This window comes from Falco rusticolus, chromosome 10, assembly GCF_015220075.1.
Source record: "Falco rusticolus isolate bFalRus1 chromosome 10, bFalRus1.pri, whole genome shotgun sequence".
NCBI lineage: Eukaryota > Metazoa > Chordata > Aves > Falconiformes > Falconidae > Falco > Falco rusticolus.
Genome location: NC_051196.1, coordinates 11,771,760 through 11,791,412, shown reverse-complemented (window position 1 = coordinate 11,791,412; position 19,653 = coordinate 11,771,760). Strand labels below are relative to the sequence as shown.

Genomic DNA, 19,653 nt, shown 5'->3' with positions numbered 1-19,653 from the left:
TGGGGGCCGGGGGCATTCAGCCCCAGCCAGCGAGGCAGGCCCCGATCGCCGGTGCGGGCTGCTGGGGTGCGGCTGCGGAGCCCGGGCCGTGGGTTCCCGCTCCCCGGCTGCAGCGGCAGCCCCGGCCCCGGGAGGCGGCGGCCAGCCGTGACACCGGGGGTCGCCCGCAGGCCCTCGCTGCGCCCGGCGGGAGGGGGCTGCTGGCCCCGCCCGGCGCGGGGGGGCGGCGGGGTGGGCCGGGCCGGCGGGGGCCGCTCCCGCACGGCCCGGCAGCCGCTGCGGCCCGCCTCTGCGCTGGGGCTGCTCGTCCGGCCCAGCGCGCACCGCCGGCCGGCAGCAGGGAACCGGGGCCGGCCGCCCGCCCCGCTGCAGCCGCTGCCCGCGGCCCCCGCTCCCGGCGGCGGTAAGGCGGCGAGGGGGCGGCGGGCGGCCGCGGGGCTGGGCTGGGCTGGGCTGGGAGGCGGCCGGGCCTGCGGCGGGCCTGGGGCGGCGGGGCCGGCCCGCAGCGCTGGGAGCGGCCGCGGGGCCTGTTGGCCGGGGAGGGCGGCTGGGGCTCCTCTGTCCCCTTTCTGCTCCGTGACGCGCCCGCTGGGCGGCTGGCGGGGCACGCCGGGGCCGCGGCGAGGGGCTCGGTTCGCCCTTGCGAGCCACGCCGCTGTGGCTCCCTGCGGGAGCGCTGCGGGGCGGGGGGTGCCCGGGGGCGCGGAGGGGCCGGGGGTGTCCGGCATGGGGGTGCGGAGGGCCCGGAGGCTTCCAGCGGCCTGCACGGAGCGGGGCGGGGTGGGGGGGATGACACCTCCCGAGGGAGCCTGTTCCCCTGGAATTGGGGCAGGAGCCATGCGGGAGCCCCGGCCGGGGTGGCGGGGGACGCGGGGGGGCCTGTGCCCGGCGGCGGGTGCGGCCCGTCGGGGCGGCGAGCCGGGCGCTGCGGCGCCCCAGCCCGGGCACAGCAGGTTCAATGGATGCTGCGTGCCTGGGTGATCTAAGGCCTTTGCATGAAGAGAACCCGTGGAAAACGTTTTGTTTAAATTTTAAATTGCTGGGGTTTCCCTCACGCTTCTGTTTTGATTAAATTATATATATATATAAAATATATATATAATAATAATATATATATAATATATATATTATATATATATAAAATATAAATTGAAGGCAGGCACCAACACGTAGACTGTATTCTGTTCTGAGTCAGAAATGCTGCTGTGAGAGGAAAGGTGATGACCACGCGTTTGGAAGGGGTATTGTGGAGCGCATTCACCCAGTGGAAAGAGGATCTGTTCTGGATGTGTTCTGGCGGATAATAGCGGTAATCCAGCAGGAGAGAGCGGACTGTTGCAAATGCGACAGCTAAACCCCCGCGTGGGGCTGATTGCCTCCTTTGGTTGAATGGCCCAGCGGTTCTCGTACCCGCTTGCCACAGCTGAAACGGGACCATTTTAAAACAAACAGTAGTTAAATGAAATCGTTGGAATTGAGACTGTAGCTCCTGCTGTGCCATGTTTTGGAAGGCGGTACTCTAGGATGTAGCCTGCACGGTAGGAGTGATGGCCTGGTGGGCACAGCTTGGGGCAGTGATTATGAGAGTGGTTATCGTCATTTATCTTCTGTGATTTATCTTCTGCGAGTCCTCAAACTTAACTGACACCTCAGTTTGCCCTCTGTAAGCAAGCTATAGCACAGTATTTCTCTACCTTTCTAAGGGTAGTGAGGATAAAGCGCAGGGAGAGACTGTAAGGCACTGTGAAGTGTCACGAGCATTAAAGACCTGAGTGGGTCTTCGGTTGAGTCATCTTTGTGCTTCAGATTTTGACTTCAGGAGGATGCTCTGTGGAAGAGAATGGATAAGAATAGCAACCGTCTAGTCTGGTTGTATGAACGGGGAAGCCTTTATGACAGCGCTTTTATTCTAACCAGATTCAACAACACATTTCCCTCCTCTGTTTAACCAGTCCTGTCTTACATTTTTGATTGCTACTGTTGGTATGATCTTCTCTGTTAACTGCCCCTTTATTAACAGAGCTACTTGTCCTCTTCCTGCTAGAGTGTTTGCAGCAACAGGCCTTTTGTCTGCTAGACCTGAGGTCTGTTTCTCCTGGAGCACGTCACTGGTTTCCCACCAGTGGCTTCCCACTTGCAGGCTGGTTTGGATGCCTTGCGTTGCACCTCGCTGAGGCTGTCCCTGCCTTAATTAAAAGGGTGGCAAGATGACTGCAGCTTTGCACAAACTGTCACTTCCTTGTCCCAGCTGGAATTGTCTGTGCGTGTGAAGGGAGAGATGGTCAAGCCTTTGGAGCAGGTTCATCAGTGACTGTTCCAGCTAAAGGTGGAGGCTAATGCATGGGTCTAACAGTACCTGTACTGCTGTCTTGGTTTGCCTGTGTAATTTATCCCATGCTTTTTATGCTTTGTTTTTCTTTTCTAAATAGAAATCACAGTGCTGTGGACAGTGTGTTGTGGTGTGTATCGTACATCTAGCAAGACGATGATCCTGAGTCATGGCTATAGAACAAAACCATTCCTTACATGTACTGAGATTTCCGGAATCACATTGGTGCAATAGATTTAAGCACTGATGGAGTAGGGTTAGTTATTACAGCTGTTGTATGAAGAAAAAAAAGTAGATCTCAGTGCTGTGTTTTGCATTCTACAGTTGCTTGGTTACGCTGCATCCTCTTTGGTGTAGCCTTTGACATTGCAAGTATTTTTTTCCTAGTAGCTGTGAGGTGCCTCTGGAGGCAGTACCTCTTGCTGAGGGAGTCCTTCTATCAAATTTTGAAAATGGGGATGGTGGGATACTAGGTGAGAGGGGAAGTTGTTTTCCCAGGAGCTAGCTTTGCGCCCTTTTTTTTGAAAGGCAGACTCTTCCTGACTTCCCGCTTCACAGAACATCCAGGTTATTTAATTGAGTTAGAGACATCATATGCTTTTAAGATTTTTGTAAAAATGAATTCTGAACAGGAGCTTCCTGTACGATAGAGAGTTTTCAATGTTAAGATGTGCAAATTATATTCTTCAGAGTGAAATCTGAATATGAAATAAGTAAAGATAATAGATGGGGATGGTCATTTTTTCAGTGTAACTTTGGGTACACTGCAGGTATCTGTGATGTAATATTATTTAATATCTAATATTTAATAAATAATATTTGAAATGCTTTGTGTTCTTTACTGTCCATATAAAGAAATCTATATGCATAAATCATGACTCTTCTATGGAAAGAAAATGTGGGAGTAGAGTTTTATATTCATAAAAACTGTTACTGCAAACACTCTAGTCCTTTTCCTGCTTCTTAATGCTTTTGGGTGACTCAGAGTGAAAACTTTTTGTGTTCTGAGCGGTTGGGGCAGATCATAATTCAGGAGTACGTTATGTGGAGAAAGACAGTGTTGTATAGTGGGGAAATGTCTCATTTAACATAATCTTTCTGCAAAACATGTTTTTAATAACTATTTTGAAGGTGTTTTTCACTGCTCTCTCATAAGCAATGCTAGGAAAATTAAATATATCTTTTTTTCTCGTCTGTAGGCATTATGGTGAGGGAACTGTTTCAGATTTTTGAGAACTTGCTGGGAATGCAGATTAAGTAAATGGTAGCTGTGTTGAAAGCATCCCATTTTATCTAAGATGGGAAGTGAGTCATTGAGTCCAGGTCACCTACCATTATGGGAATAACGTCATATAATTCCTCATAAGAATTCTTTCCTTCTTAGTTTTTTCTTCATCAAGAGAACTCCTGATGATGTTTACCCACTCAGCCATGTTATAAAGTGCATGTTCATTCACTTTTTCATCTTTTTTCTTTTTTGGAAAAGAACCAACTGAAAATGTCTCAGAATCCTGACAAGCCACATTCAAGTGAAGAAAAGTTGAGTGGTTTGGAGGATGGTCAAGAGGAGAGCGTGGACAACCCGGATCAGTCTATCAGAAAAAGAATACGACAGAGTGCTCCAGGGTCACATGGAGATGATACGTCAAAGTGTAAGCGAAAGTGCTTTATAAAGGGGGTAAAAAAAAAAAAGTAAATTCTCTAACTTTTTGGAGGAGACAATCCTAGCTTTTTACACTGTTCTGTGCAAGCTGGACTGTTCTGCAATTAAATATTGTGTGACTCCTGATCATTTGCTTTGAAACTGTAACACCTTTCTCGCTGTTTTGTTTTGGTACTTAATTGTACGCAGTAACCGTGTTGCTCAGAGCCACATATATCTTAAATATCCTTGCATGTAGGCATGCATGTTTGCATACCTTTGCTGCTCATGGAAAGGATAAGCACTATTCCAGTATATTCTAGCTAAACTGTTGCTGCCGTTTGCATTATCAGCTGAACCTTCTGGATTGTTGGAGCCTCTGTTTCTACTGCAGGGCAAGGAAGGCTGTTATCAACAGACTAATGTCCTGTCACCCCCCTCCCAATACAGATAGAAAGTTGTGTTTTTAATTCTCATACTATTTCTAGTGTCAAGCAGGACTGCGTATTTTAAGTTTATTCTCAGGGCCTATTTTTCTTTGTCATTCTGCTTTTAACGTGAGGAGCTGGCTGCAGTATGGCTACCAGTTGTTTCTGGCAAATCTATAGATAAAACCAAGGGGAAGTTTTCTGGTCCCAGGGATTCAATTCGAAGAGGCAGAATTTCCCATATAACTAGTTCCGAGTTTCTGTAGAGAGTGTCTCTGCATGTAACATTTTATTTGTTACATTCTTTTTATTTTTTAACAGTGTTCAGTGTTTAACAGTGTTCTGAGGGAGTTTGTGTTCTTGTGTCTTGCTGGTGGCCTGATAGGAGATGCAGTGTATGTACGGAGAGAGGCTATGAACACGCGAAACTAAAATGCATAGCACAGTCTTGCACTGCATTGTACCACAAAGAAGTCGCTGGTCTCAAGCCCTCGGCTTTTGTAAGGGAGCAGATCTAATATGAGAATGAAGTAACACGATTTAAGAGCCTTCTTTGGTAAATGAAAGAGTCTTAGCTTTTAGTGCATCCATTGCTGGAGTGAAGTCATTTGGCCGTCAGACAAGAGCACTCTCATTCAGCTGTAAACTTCGTCGTGCTGCTGGTTCTCAGAATATCAATCCTTGCTGTGTTCCCAGAGTCACTGTGCAAGGTTAAGTTCCAAGCAGAATGAAATAAGGGTTAGGAGGGCTGCACAAAAAGAGCAAGATACCGATGACAAATCAGCACATTGGACCCACACTGTACGTGCTTGGAACAGCTCTGAATGGCAGGCAGATGATGGACAGCTACTTTTAAAAGACCTTTTATATGTTACTAGCTTAAGTCCAGTTAAACTGGGTTCTCAAATGAGACAGTCAAGATAGTTTGCCTAAAACATATCTCAGTGGACACAGGCCATGAAGATCCCTGGTTGGTTCCGTTCCTTCTGGGAACTGAATGAACTGCAGAGAGGGATCGCTCCCTTACGGCAATTCCGTTGTGCCTTCTTCCCCTGCTTCTGCTCCACTAGGTGTTTTCTGGAGGAGCTGGGATGAACCCTGCCATTAGTGTCTGCCTCGCCTGAGGACACTAATGATCTAGCCTTCTCCTTTTTCTCAGATATCTGGGAGCTGTGGTGGTGCTTCTGATTTTGACACTCACACAAACTGCTTGCACTGGTGCTAGCTAGCAGGAGGAATCTTCAAATCTTCACCACTAAGTATCGGTGGCAACTTCCAGCTGGCTTCAGTGGGGATAGGATTACTCTGCTAACCAGCCTGCCCTACACCCCTGGCACCTTCTCTGCCTTCATATTGACTTGGTTTTAGGGCTGCGACACTTTCTGCACTACAGCAATGCCAGTAGTGTCCCAGGAGGATGTTATGTAGTAAAGAACAATTAGGAGCCATAATTCTCCAGTGCATCCAGGAAACAATTTAAGTTTTCTGAAACTGTCCCTGTCCCTCTTCTACCTTCTAGGTTTCTGCAGTCAGTCACTACACCTTTTTCTCCTGCCTAATGAAAACTGGCCTGTTTGTTTGGGTTTGGTGCTTCCTCCTACTCGCTGGTATGCCCTAGGGCCCAATTTGAAGCTGTTTGCCCATCCTTGTTAGTCCCAAATGCCTGCCAGAGGAAGAGGTCTTAGGCATTGGTGCTGGGACTAGGTCTTGACATCCTTTGTTGCTTGGATGGTGGCCTCTGGGGGAGAAAAAAGAGTTTGGAGAAGCGCCAGTTGCACTGGAAGCAGTGAGAATAATTAGCTGCTAGTGTGTACTGCTTATGCTAATGGTGGTTTGTTTGCCGACTGCTTTAGAGATGAAGTCACTTCCTTGAAAAATATAAAATTGAAATGGCAACATCTGCACAATAATCGGGTAAGCAGCATGGTGAAAATACTAGTCTTTTAATGATTTCTTCCTACGGTATGCAGAAAGATGCTAAGTTGCTATTAAGCGGTCCTAAAGAAGTGGGGGCTTGGGTGTCGGGGTTTTTTCATTTTGTTTTTTAAAAGAGCTTGATAGAAGTTGGAAGCAATTAACATACTGCGCCCGGAGTATCAGCGGGAGTTCACTCCTTGGTTTTCTGTAATACTCCAAACCTGTGTCATCCACCAGCTGGGAAAGGAAGGGAAAGAAAGGAGAATCTTCAGACGGTACTGTCTTTTGGCCCTCTGTACTGTCAAGGTGGAAAGAGTCCAAAAGTATTAGCAGTCTTTTTTCCGCAGACTTTTGTAGATTACTGACAATTTAATTTACGTTGCAGCCAGTCCTCCTCGGCCTGTGTCGGTAGAAGAGCTCATGGAAACAGCTAAGGGCGTAACCAACATGGCATTAGCGCATGAAATTGTTGTTAATGGAGACTTCCAGATAAAACCAGCTGAATTACCAGAACACAGGTAAGATCGTTACCAAATAGACACATAGATAAAACTTGCATTTATAGAACTGCAGACCAGCTCTGGTGGATCAGGAAAAGGCTTTGGCTAGTATCTTTTCTGGCAATGCCTGGCAGGATGTAGGAAAGAATGTAAGAAGAAGGTGGTAAGCGTGCAGTTCTGCTTCCCCAGGAATGTGTGGGTGAAAGGTGAACCTCTAGGAGTAATTGTTTGGGCATGTGTGGTGCAAATCCCAGTGTGGTGTGGTTTCTCTTTGTGTCCCCTTGTCCCAGGAGTCTGAGACTGCAGTTTTCTGATACCAAGTCTAGCTTCAGATGCAGGTGCACCCTTAGCATCTTTCAAGCTTTGACTGCCTGTGGGACTAAGATGAAACTGATCATTTTAGCTTTTTATGTCTCTTTTTCCAGGGATTTTTTGGGAACAGATTCCTATGTTTTATTAGGTTAGTCCTTGCTCTTTTTAAGTTGAAAGTCTTTTCTTCTCTGCGTGACCTACAGGAATTCTGTCCCCTGGTGACAGGGGAGAGGGAGAACAAAAGAAGCCGTGGTAATCTGGTCACATATTGGCCAGCGTAGCTGCCCCAGCCCTGTCTACAGAAGCTTCCTCTGCTGCTGCTCTTTCTTTCACACACACAGAGATGTGGCTGGCAATGTGTTTCCTGGGTTGATTTGTGAAAGTGAGTGCATATTTTGTGGAAGGAGTTTGGTCCACAGTGGCACCACTGTTGTCTGTATGTATCTGCATTTGAGAGAGAGACCTCGGAGCATGTTACCTTCACGGGTGTTGCAGGAGAAGATGGCTTTTAAAAGACTGGCATTGGTTGTCCTGTATGGAAATTGGTCGTACTGATGCCCATCTCTGCCAAAACATGGTGATGTGGTTCCCGTTAGCATTAGTAATGAGGGGTCGTTGCTTGAAACTAGAATTATCCCTGACAGAAAAGGCAGCGATGGGAACAGGCTGATCTTCTCTTCTCACCTGGACTGTTGCTGTCTTTCCAGCTCTGACACCAGTGTATTGTACCAGTGGTGTTTTATTAGTGGCTGTGGAATGCTGAACAATAGTAACCAGAGAAAATGTGCTCATGCTGTTAATTACACTGAACCTCCTGGTCCCAGCAGGAATTGCCTTTGAGTAAGGGTTGCATGGAGCAGAAGAGGGCCTTTGCTAGACTTTGTTTACTCGCCTTGGCCTCTGAGTTGGTAGGAAGTGGAATCGTAGCCTCCTTAAATGCTGAGGACAAACAACGTTGAGCTAGCATGTGACAATAGGCATCTGTTGTCCATCAAGACTTGGATATTTTAGAGCTCAAGCAATGGTTTGATCTGTCTTCTCAGCACCGTCTGTCAGTGTGTGCCTTGTCTGTTAGGCAAGCCCAGGTGGGGTGGTGCCGTCCCCCTCTGCTGCCTCACTTGCTGGCTGTGTGGAATTCACGTGCGGCCCCACGAAGCAAGACCTGTCTCTAGCCTGCACAAATGCTGCCTCTGGACCAAGCGCTTGGCAAGTGGGCCTGAGACGTGCAAAACTCATTCTCCTGTGTTATCCTCTCTGTCTCAGCATCTTTTGTGATAGGCAGTTGATGGCTAAGAATAAATGCTTCATCTGAAGTCCCACAGTTAAGAGAGTGCTATTTTATTCGGTGTCTGCTTCTGCTCCGTGTTCCTTCATGTGGATTTCTGATGTGAAAATGTGCTGTGAGAGTGGATAACTTTTCTGGTATGCCTCAGTGCCATAAAGTTGAATCTCAGCATTTTTCAGGGAAGAAGAAGGATTTTTAGCATGTTTTCTGTTTTCCATCCTTTCTTCTTTCACCAGTCCCTTAAAAAAAGAAAAACTAAAAAGAAAAAGAAGGAAAAGCTGGGGACCTATGCTGCACTTCAGGAAGTTGGGTGCTTTTCCTCACTGATGTTGAGTAGTGGCTGTAGTTGTTCACCTCTCTTCACCTGGCCACAGGAACAGATGTATCGTAGAGGTCACCTTGCTCAGGGGTGCCTGCGCTGTGTGATGGGCCAGGCCTGCTTTCGTACAAGATCCCGGTGTTTGGCTTTTGGGAAGGTTTTGTGTGCAGCTATTTACCACCCAGGAAAGAGCAATCATTCAGATTGTGCTTGAAAAAAGATCCTGGAGTCTTGCCTGGGTGAAATGTCAGTGTGTCTCAGGCTTAGATCCCCCTGCAGCTGAACGTACACGTAGAGGAGCGGTTGGAGAAGGCAGTTGTGGCTACTGTGCTGGCTACTTAGAGGGCCACGGGGCATAAGTGCCTCTGGGCACTGGCCGAACCTCAGCTGCACATGGAGGCAGAGGTGTTTGTCGTGGCTGTCCTTTGCGCGTGTGTGTAGGTGTGAGCATTTGACTTCTTCAGTGTTGTTAAACCCGGTGTGACCAGGAGCCAGGCTGCTGCAGAGGAGTAACTGTCAGTATTTTTGAATTAGGAATCGGTACTGAAGCAGTGGAAATTTTTATTTCATTGGATTTTTTACAGAAACTGAACTGGGCCTTTATCATGGAAGAGTTGCAATTTTCATGCAAAATGCAGAAGCTTTTGTGTCAGGGAAGCTACTTCATTTCTGTTAGGTTTACTTAATGAATTTTACTTTAGAAGAATTGCATCTACTTAGTGAGGCTTTTGAAAGGAACATGAAAACTGGTCTTTTCAAGGCAAGCTGTAATTTTTGGATTTTTTTTTTATTCTGGTTGTTTAGTTTAGACATAGCATATGATACTTTCATGGATTTTAATTTGTAGCTGCCTTTGCTTGTGTGTAACCTTTTATTAAGACATAAGCCATTCCAAATCCTATGTCCAGTTTTTCTTGCTTTTCTGAGTAACTTAAAATGACAGATTTCTTCTCTGTTAATTGTCATATATTCATTATCATATTATATTCATATTATTGCATGCTGTTCTTCAGGAGCTGCAGGTTATCTTTGTAAGGTGGTGCACAGACAAGTGTTGTTCTTTTTAACTGCTCGTATTTACCCACAGCTTAGAAAAAAAAGTAAGAGATATTGTGCATAAAGCTTTCTGGGATTGTCTGGAAGCTCAGCTAAAGGAAGATCCACCGACATATGACCATGCAATTAAACTATTGGGAGAAATTAAAGAGGTAAGATGACGTGATATCAAGGTAAATGATTGAATTTGAGTAGCTGCGTTGATATGAATGAGCAAAAGTGGCTGAAGTTTGGCTTTTCATAAAGGGCTCTCTTGGTCTTTTTCATTACTGTGAACATATGTAAGTTGTATAACCCCAGAGGAGACAATTGAATGTAAAAACAAATGCAAAGCCATGTAAAATGATTAAGAGGTAAATAATCCTAGTTTCATAATTCCGTGCTTCCTTCGTGTTACGTCAGTGCTACTACTTATGGAATCAGTGAGATGCCCCAACACTGGGCTGACAAAACCAAGCACGGTAGTCTGGAGTATGATCTGTACTGCAGAGTATTTACCACTTAGTAACTTCAGACTCATACAGAATGAGGTGAAATATTTGGAGTTGGTGAATGGTTGGTTTAAAAAAAAATAATAAAAAAAATTCCACTTGTAAAGGGCAATCGGTTTAAATAAAAAGTGGTTCAGTAACTGTTTCCATCCTTGTAGCCTTTGATATGTAGAACTAAGGGACTGTTAAAATCTTTCCATTTCAGAATCTCCTGTCTTTCTTGTTGCCTGGTCATACTAGGCTGAGAAGCCAGATTACAGAAGTTCTCGATCTGGATTTGATAAAACAGGAGGCAGAGAATGGGGCCCTTGACATTTCTAAGCTGGTCGAATTTGTTATTGGGATGATGGGGGCTCTCTGTGCTCCAGCGCGAGATGAAGAAATTAAGAAACTGAAAGATATTCATGAAATAGTTCCTCTGTTCAGGTACTGAAATGGTATTTATTAGTCATGTTGAGGGTTCCTTAAATAATTTTACATGTGGGGGGTGTGTGGTGTGTGTTCCAGCAGGGCAACCTGCAAATCTTTGTAGAAAAAAAGTGATAGGGAAAGGGATATAGTTGTGGGGGTGAAGGGGAGAGAAGTCTTCAACAAGTACCACCTTGGTTCTAGTGAATTGGGGTATTCGTTTGGCTCCCGCTTGTCACTGAAGGACATTCCTTAAATGCCAAATAGATATAAACGTTAAGATAGCAGGTGAACGGTCAGTTTGTCTCAGAATTTAATAGCAGCAGCAGAAGGGGAAAAAAAGCAAGCAAGAGCATAGGAAAAAGGTATTGCCGTTCTCCAACCAGTTTGTCCTTTCCCCCCAGTTTGAGGTCCACCACCCTGCTCCCTGTATAATATCCTTTCAGTTCTAAAGGGAGCGTACCTACCACGTCTGGGAGGGTGGAGGCTTCTGCTTTGTCACCATGAGAACAGTTGAACAGCTCAAGGTCTCAGTAGTTAGAAGATTTCATTCACCTTGGTTTCTAATTCGATAAGCTTCCAGGAGTTCAGGATTGACTTGGCAGAAATGCTGCCAGCAGGAATTAGGTTGCTTTGAAATTGAGGTGCTTTTCTTTGGTGTTTTTTGTTTGTTCGTTTCTTTTCTTTCCCCCCCGCCCCCCACCCCCCCCTTGGGTCTGATTATTCACTTCCCACTCAGACTGCCTTGATAGGCTGCCATCAGATAGCAGGCGAGCTGGGAAACCTAGGTGTCTTTTGACGTATTCAACATACGATATTGCATATCCTGGGAAGTATGATCTATGGAGCTAGTAAAGTTAATTCCATGGAAGGTGTTTTACAGGAGAGCAAGATTTATTTCCTACTTGGAAGAAGCACATGCATGCACATACATGCTTCCTCAAGCTCTGTCTCATGCTCGTAAACTGTTAAGCACCCTGTTAACGTTTCCCATGCATGTTTTTGCTCTTTCCTTAGACAATCTGTAATAAATCTTGTAAACAGTACCTCTTCAACATCTGCAGCCTTGAATAACTTTTTCTGTTTGTTTGTTTAGAGCAATTTTCTCTGTATTAGACCTAATGAAAATGGATATGGCAAACTTCGCTGTCAGTAGTATTAGGCCAAAATTAATGCAGCAGTCTGCTGAATATGAAAGAAGGAAGTTTCAGGAGTTTCTTGAGAAACAGCCAAGTATGACTTTGTTCCTTTCTTTCTTCCCCTCTGACCTCCCAGTAAACTGCGTGTCTTTGCTTGTAGATCGTGAAAAGAAATCAGATTTTCTTATAAGTTCTGGAATTCATATGGTAAATGACAGCTTGTGCCCCAAAACTGTGGTTTGAAAAAAATCTGCCGGAACAGCAGTTCTGCACTTAGTACACCGGAGTTCAGTTTCATTTCGATACAGTGTAGGGCATAATTACCTAGCATCACCTCACCTCCCATTTCCTCTAGCTGTGTCGTTTTAATTTTGTTTCAGATGTTCTGCTTAATGCAATAAATGAAATGCATGTCAATAACTTACATCATGGGTACTAGTAATGGGATTATTTGGAAATTATTGGTGGAAAACCCCAATTTTGAAAAGGAATTTTCTTAACAAGGTTTCTTTTTCCTTGCTTTTCCAGATTCTTTAGACCTTGTCACGAGGTGGTTGCAAGAAGCAGCAGATGATCTGGTAAAGCTGAGATGTAAAATGTTGCCTCCCCACTGTAGTGGTGACGGTGCCACTGGTGGAGCTTCTGCCTTGTGCTCCACAGCTGTCCAAAATCAGGCCTATCTGAAGCTCCTAAAGTGGGATCATGTAAACAGGCCTTTTCCAGAAGTAGGTTTTCAACAGAAAAATTTATTTCCGTGCTTGTTCTGGTTTTTCTATTTCTGGTGTATAACAGAAGCTGGATTTGTAGCCTTGCGACAAGTACAATACTAAAACATTTTTCTCTTGATTGAGAGCTCCTGTAGCTCTCCTGTCTAACAGGTACTTATTTTTCAGAATTGAAACTCAGTTGGGAAAGAGGAGTTAAATCTTTTCATTTTGTTCCTGATACTTGCCTGCTGAGCACGCGTTGCTCTTTTCTGTCTTGTAATTGCTGCTGTGAATAGGTGGGCAGCGTGATGTCACTTCAGAGCCCAGCAGACTGACTTTATTCTGTCCTGGCTTCCTCACTCTTTGCAGACAGTGCTGATGGACCAGGCCCGCTTCCAGGAAATACAGCTGGAGCTGGAGCAACTCCTCGTGATTGGGACGGTCCTCCTGGTCACATTTGGTGCGGCAGGCTCGGCACTCGTGGATGTGCCTGGATTTGCTGAGAAAATCAAAACCATTGTCAAGGTGCTGCTGACGGGAATGCACCTGCCGTGAGTATCGCGTAGTCCTAGTCACACAGGCGTGGGCACAGTTCTGTGTTCACCGGGGTGAACAGTCAGTTGAAGCCTCTTTCTGCCTGTGGCCTGCAGAATATATAGAGGGAGAGATGGGGGCTTTTTATGAGCCCAGGATGACAATTTTTTTTCAGCTTACTCGGACAGAACAATCTTTTCTTGCTCTGTTCTTTTCTGATACGTACTGTTGCTTTTTTCAGAGCATGTTTTTCATGATGCTTGGTTGGCACGTGAGAGTGCAAGTAACTAACGATGCCCACGGCTTGGGCCAGGCTCCCTCAAGGATCTGAGTGCGGTGCAGTAAGCTGCTTGCACATTTAGAATGGTTGCTGCACACCTTACGGGTTGGTAACTGTAGAGGAACGGCTGCAGAAGCGTGGCCTTAGAGTCTCTGAAGATCTGCACAATCCGGGCCTGGTATTAGAATAGGCCTGTAATCAGAATTGTGCTGAAGTTGCTGTGCTGAAGTTAACAAGAAAGGCAGCCTTGAGCTATTCTTGAATCCTGAGACTGAGTAATTATGTTGTGCCGACAGGCCGTGGCTGTAACAAGCTACAGCTGCTGGGAAAGCGGGTGCAGGGCCAAGAAAGATAGGGACACCCGGTATGGGAATACGGGGAGTAACAAACCGCAAGGCGGAAGCACAGCAACACAATTAGCTACATGGATAGAATGCTTATTTTAGTCACGATAATTAGGGGTGTGAGACCCACACGTGTTTAGAGACTACTAGCCAATTATATTTCTGCTTTACGAATATGCATGTGTATCGGTTCTATGTAAGTAGTGTTAGAAACTAATAAAGTTGAGCACGATGCATAACTCGTATTGAGCGTCTTCTTGACTCCGGCGAGCCCTTCTTCCAACAGGTGACAGGTTTTTGTGTTAGTCAGAGCTGTCAGCGTAGGCCAGAAAATCAGCTCTTGCTTGTACGGATTGTTCGGGCAGGCTGGAAATATTTAATGCTATCCTACCTCCTTGTTTCGTATCTCAACTTTATTTTTCATCTATAAAAGACGTAGTATTGTTTGTAGTTCTGGCTTTATCTGGATTATGCTTCTTCCATTACATTTGATAAATAAAGCAACTATAATTGGATAGTTTGTTTTTAAAAGGTGGGGAAAAAAAGTCAATAACCCATATAGTGAAGTAATGCTCTGCTCCATGTTCTCTAGCTCCTTTAACCTGAAGGAATCTTTGGCTACTGTCGGTGAAAAGGTGTGTGCTGAAGTTAACGGCTGCCTTTCCCAGCACGGGTTTACACCGTTCTCAGCTGAGAGAGAGACTGTCCTGAAAGGACAAATCCAAGCCGTGGCCAACCCGGATAACACCATATGCAAGCTAATAGGTACGCTTTGACAAAAACGCTCTGCTCTCAAGTGGCTCAAGCTTGTCTGTCTTTGTCCAACGGTTGGTGGCACGTGGTGCATGGTTTCTCGTTTAGTCTGTTTCAAGTACTTGTTTTCTATGCTCAGGCTTTCTGTGTTTTACGTGAGAGACGCTGTTTCTCATTGACTATCTCTTTCGAAAACAAACCCAAACCCTTGGTCCCATTTTTCCAGATTCTCGAATTCAAAAGTTTCTGGAGAATTATCTTGCATCTAGTCACCAGAAATCGTTACCTGCTATTCCTGGAGGATTAGGCCCTATTCAAAGAGAGCTGGAAGAGGTTGCTGTCAAGTATGTTCGTCTTGTCAACTACAACAAAATGGTCTTCAGCCCTTACTATGATGCAGTCCTTGGCAAAATACTGACTAAGGAAGAATCCCAATTTGTAGGGAAGTCAGAAGAATCGTAAAACCAGTTTGTATGCTACAAATTACGGTATTGTCAGCTATTTTAAAAAATCGCACCAATATTTGTCTAGGAAAACAGCTTTCCATGTAAATACTGGTTCCTTTTAATTCACTAGCGATGATTGGTGAGGAAAATACCTGAGATGCAAAAGGGGTTCTGAAGTAAATGGTGGGGGAGAGATGCATTTTTAATGTAAGTATGCAACCTCGGGGGGGATGTCTTGGTAGTTTTCTGGCTGCAATTTTTAGATTTTTGAGCTGATGCTAGGTAGGACAAGTTTAAGAACCAAACTTTGTATGCAAGTGGCTCATTTTAGGGCATTTTACTCTAATTTACCGTGAATTTAGTTTAATTAATCCAGAGCAGGTTAGCAGCGGTCCTTCCCAGAAGGGGTGATTTGGCTTTAAAAATATCTTACTTTAAAGACTTAATCAGAAAGGTAAAATTCTAGATAAGAGGAAATTTAACAGGCAAAAAGCAAAGCCAAACAGCACTTTATTGTAACATTATGGTTAGTACGGTAGGCTACTAGTTTTTTCTGCATTTTACTGCATTTTTAATAGCATTTTTTTGCTGTTTACCTGCAGATGTTACAAAACACATAATATATTTTTGTAGCAAATTTTCTGGTTATTGGGTAACTGTCCTCTGCTATGTACAGTACTTACAAAGGTGGCAATCTTATAGATTGCAGCTGTATTTATCTCTTGTAAAGACTTCAGAAGGGCAGAGCTAAAGTGTTTTGATAAAAGTGGCATTTCTTACCTTTTTTTTGCTAGTAGTTTACTCCTTTTTATGTGAAATACTAATTTTAAAGTAAATCTTTGTCATTTTCAGAAGGCAGATCTGAAGTGTGTGAGACTTTAGGCTGAAAATTTTACTTGTTTTTTATAACTACAACTGGAGATGGTTGCATATTCAATCACGTCTTCAAAAATATCCAGGAAGTGCAAAGCACTATCGGAAGGATAAGTGATTTTAATGTACTGTGAAAAGTGAATGATTTCGTGTTAGTTTGAATATACAGGGAATATTTTCAGTAGAAGATTTTTTTCACTTTGTAGAGGTGCTCTTGAAAAACTTAAACTAGTTGTAGGTCTTCAATTTAATTAGCTACATGTTGTACAGGTGAGTGTTCACAGAAGAGCTCAATGATCTTACAGCCTTACCACCATTTCAGGCTCAGCTAGGAGGCGAGTTCGTTTGAAATTTTCCTCGAGTTGAGCACAACGCTGTACTACAGTAATCAAAATTTGATGATTTTATGAAAGCAGAGTTCATAGTGATAAACAGTAAGTGTCCCAAGTACTAGACTATCCAAAGTAGAATGTATTGTAGTCTTCAACAACGCAACAACAAGTTATGTAAAAGAAATAAGTAAAAGGGCCCTTTTATTGCTAACATCCAGGTTCATTTTATTAATCAACTAGTCAACCAAAATAATAGCGCTTCTAGAAGGAAGCACTTGATTATGTATTGGTGCTGATGCTTCCCTTTCCAGTTTTCCTTTAAATGTTAGCGTGCGGATAGCTGCGCTAACTTTGAGTTTGGAGGAAGGCGGGGTAAGTAAGACCTTTTATTCCGTACTAGCCTATGCAACTATAAAACACATCTTTTCTCATTCATTACAAACCCCCTTCCCCACGGGGAAAAACCCAACAACCTACCAAAACCCTGTCAGAGCTCACCAGCTCAGAGAAATGATTTTTCTCTTGGCTAAATGTACTCGGATAGTAAAATGGATGTCTGTCTTCGATAACTCAGAAGCCAGTAAGCTGGTTAGCCAGAAGAAAGAAATTCTGCGTAGGTTTTTGGTGTGGTCCGTTTGATTATTTGAATCAGCAAAGGGTACTACAGAGGTCTTCAGAATGGCTGCATCTGCTTACCGTACTTTGTTATTAGTGCAGGATCCACGTCAAAATACAGCCTATAGCTCTGCAGCTCCAAAAAATGAATTCAGTAGTCTGCGTGACAAAAGAAAGAGCTACCAGAAACATTATTGCTAGGGATTAAAAAGAAATAACTAAGACAAAGCTGTTTTCGTTTTTGTTAAATGAGAGTTGCAGAAGTTACAAACCGCTGCTGTTGCGTTATACTGCAGTATCGCCTAGTAGCTGCCTTTAAAGGCCCCTGTGAATGATGCATACTACAAAAATTTAGATGCTATAGGGGATGATCTCCAGGATCAGGAACAACATCAGGGTGAAACCACATACGTCTCAAAGGCTTTTCTAAGTACGTGACTGGTGCCAGAACGAATAGGGCTGCATTATCAATAGGTAAAACTGTACTTGCTTAATCTAGGAGATGGCTGCTCCCGGTTCTGGAATGCAGGGGCTGGATGTCCACGATGGCCAAGTCCTGCTTACTCTGCCCTCGAAGCATGGATTCTGTGGCCACTAGTGCAGGCGTATTGCTCGCAGGGTCGATGCAGTAAGTCCCATCTCTCCTTGCAGAGCAGGTTTGATCCTAAGACCTCACAGAGAAAGCAGCGCAGTACCCACATCTGGCTTCAGTCTTACCTTTGGGGGTACCGCAGCGGGAACAAGTGCCTCCGTGGGGGGTGTCCTAGGCCTTTCAACAGGAAAGAGCTAAAGAGACTGTAATAAACACCCACAAGCGCAAATCACATTAAATGATTTTCCAAGGCTGTTATTTTTAATGATAGTGGTTGACAAATGGTTTCTTTCCATCTTCTTTAAAAGAATTAGGGAAATACGATGAAGTGGCAAAGCAAAAAAAGGAATTCCAGGATTGCTGAGGCCAGCCCCTCCCTCCGTGACAACATTTCTAGGGTTATACGTGCGCTGGCTGTTTCACCTTTTAGCCTGGTAGATCAGAGTGCTGACCTACAGTCATCTGTACTGCTGATGGCAGGAATCTATTTCAACTTGTCCGAGTATCTGAGTTTCCTGCAGTCCACAGGGGCTCTTATGGTCTTACCAGAATACAATTCTGAACAGTCCAATTCTTCAGAAGTTCATACAGTGTTTTTGTTGGCTTGTTTGAAAGTAACTGGTTAAACTATGTAGCTAATGCATTAACATTTAGCTTTGTATATTAAGTGGAAAGACCAGTGCAGTTATCCAGGAAGGGACTGTGTTAGCAGTGCTCCTGGACAATCCAGCCCACCTTAGAAATATGTACCGAGTTTGTTTTACGATGCTGTCTTCTTCTTTAAACAGTCATGGAATTAAAAGTATACTGTATCCTCTAGAAAAATGGAGGGGGGGGGAAGCTAATTCTAATATGTATGCTCTGATCCATTTCCTGTGATGGTCTTTATTAACATTGCTTTTGAAGTGGCTGAGTAATATTTAAGAAGTAACTTGTTGTGTTTGAATAAAACCAGAATGAGGCATGATGTTATGGATATCCTTTTATTTTAAAGGAATGTTTTTTCCCATTTTCAACTACAAAACAGATTCCATACATTCTGCCATAAATAAAAACGAACAATAAGGCAGGACACTACATGAACAAACTGAGAACAACTGTTTTCCAGAAAATGTGAATTAAAAATGCTTCACAAGTATAAGCCATCCAGTTTTTAAAATAAAACTGTTGAAAACCCACAAGATTTCAAGTGGTAGATGTGAACACCCTTGAAGAACAAAATGCAGTTTTGACATTTTGCACTTTTGGTTTTGAAAACCTAGTTTTGTTCAGAGCATGTTCTAAGGTTGTTCTGGCTGTTTTCGGATCAAGAACCATATGGGAGAAGAGGCACCACAGTAACAAAACCATTTTCAAGATTTTTTCGTTTGTTTGTTTGCAGCTGTCCTTTTTAAATGCTTGACTTTTAAGAGACTGACGGATTCAATGCAAGTCTTTATCACAGTAGAACTCCAAACTTGTTTCACCGGATTCTCTTTTGCTGCCGTGCTCTGTAAATGTCGTGTACGGGGGGAACTACAGATCCTTTCTCCTCATCGTCATCAGAATCTTCATGTGGTCTCTTAACAGCCTTATTGAGCATAGCGTTATTTTCCACAGGTCCATTGCCTTCCACGGCTATTTCAGGTAGGCCTCCGGTAATTATTCGTACAGCTTCATCGACAGCTTTAGAAAGAGAGCAAGATTAATTTGGGAAAGTAAAGGCCTTGATCAGAAATAAGCATGCGAACAGGGACATCAGGATAGATACGTTGTGGAGAATGCTGGAACGTGAGAGGTTTTCCTGCCCTATTCTCCTACAATTGTTAAGAATTTTTGATTGCCTAAAACTCTGAGCTATGGCAAACATTAATTATAAAGTAAACGCTGCTGCTTCAGCGTGAGACCTCCCTTTACACAAGTACTGAGGTCATTTGCAAGCTTAATAAAATCAAAAACCCTGTTAGGGAAGCAGCGTAACTAGTTCATGATTCATCAGAAAGCATGCACAGCAAGTCAGTTTCTGCTTATCAACAGGGAAAGCTTCAAAAAGACCCTGTATAATTCAAATAGATGTTTTATTTCCACTCTAAAAGAAGTTAAATCCGAGCTAGCTTTGCATTTGCTCCTTAAACTAACAGAAGGGGTGAAAAGCAGGTTACTATCATCTGCCATAGTTTACATGGAGCCGGGAGTATGGATCTGTCCTGGTTTTATGTTTCAGAATTCTGCCTTCTTTGCAGGAGCTCAGAAAACACTGCTCCTGAGTCGTTCTCAAGCACTGCAACAGCGTGCATTCAGTTACGCCTTCCAATGAACCTTACCGTACTGCAAATTCATAATTTAATGTTACAGTTACAATCCTGCCTTGC

General features: G+C 44.1%; 2 protein-coding genes across 4 annotated transcripts in view; one reads left to right on the top strand and one right to left on the bottom strand.

Annotated features, from left to right (window-relative positions):
* Positions 1-289: 289 nt before the first annotated feature.
* TCP11L1 (t-complex 11 like 1) lies at positions 290-18,269 on the top strand. 2 transcript variants are annotated; one of them, XM_037402500.1, is made up of 10 exons: positions 290-403; positions 3,816-3,981; positions 6,702-6,834; positions 9,820-9,940; positions 10,485-10,705; positions 11,784-11,920; positions 12,355-12,551; positions 12,903-13,084; positions 14,284-14,456; positions 14,671-18,269. In XM_037402500.1, exons 2-10 carry the CDS (start codon positions 3,828-3,830, stop codon positions 14,904-14,906), a joined length of 1,554 nt encoding a protein of 517 aa, XP_037258397.1. In that variant the 5' UTR covers positions 290-403; positions 3,816-3,827; the 3' UTR covers positions 14,907-18,269. The 2 variants fall into 2 exon arrangements, with proteins under 2 accessions (XP_037258397.1, XP_037258398.1); XM_037402501.1 differs by lacking the exon at positions 290-403 and adding an exon at positions 1,161-1,309.
* The window catches only part of CSTF3 (cleavage stimulation factor subunit 3), a 50,820-nt gene continuing 49,436 nt past the window's right edge, over positions 18,270-19,653 (bottom strand). Inside the window, exon 21 of one of the 2 annotated variants that reach the window (XM_037402499.1) lies at positions 18,270-18,967. In XM_037402499.1, the coding sequence (XP_037258396.1) occupies positions 18,765-18,967 (203 nt within the window). In that variant the 3' untranslated portion in view covers positions 18,270-18,764. The remainder of the gene's footprint in view (positions 18,968-19,653) is intronic. The other variant, XM_037402498.1, reaches the window with a different exon arrangement.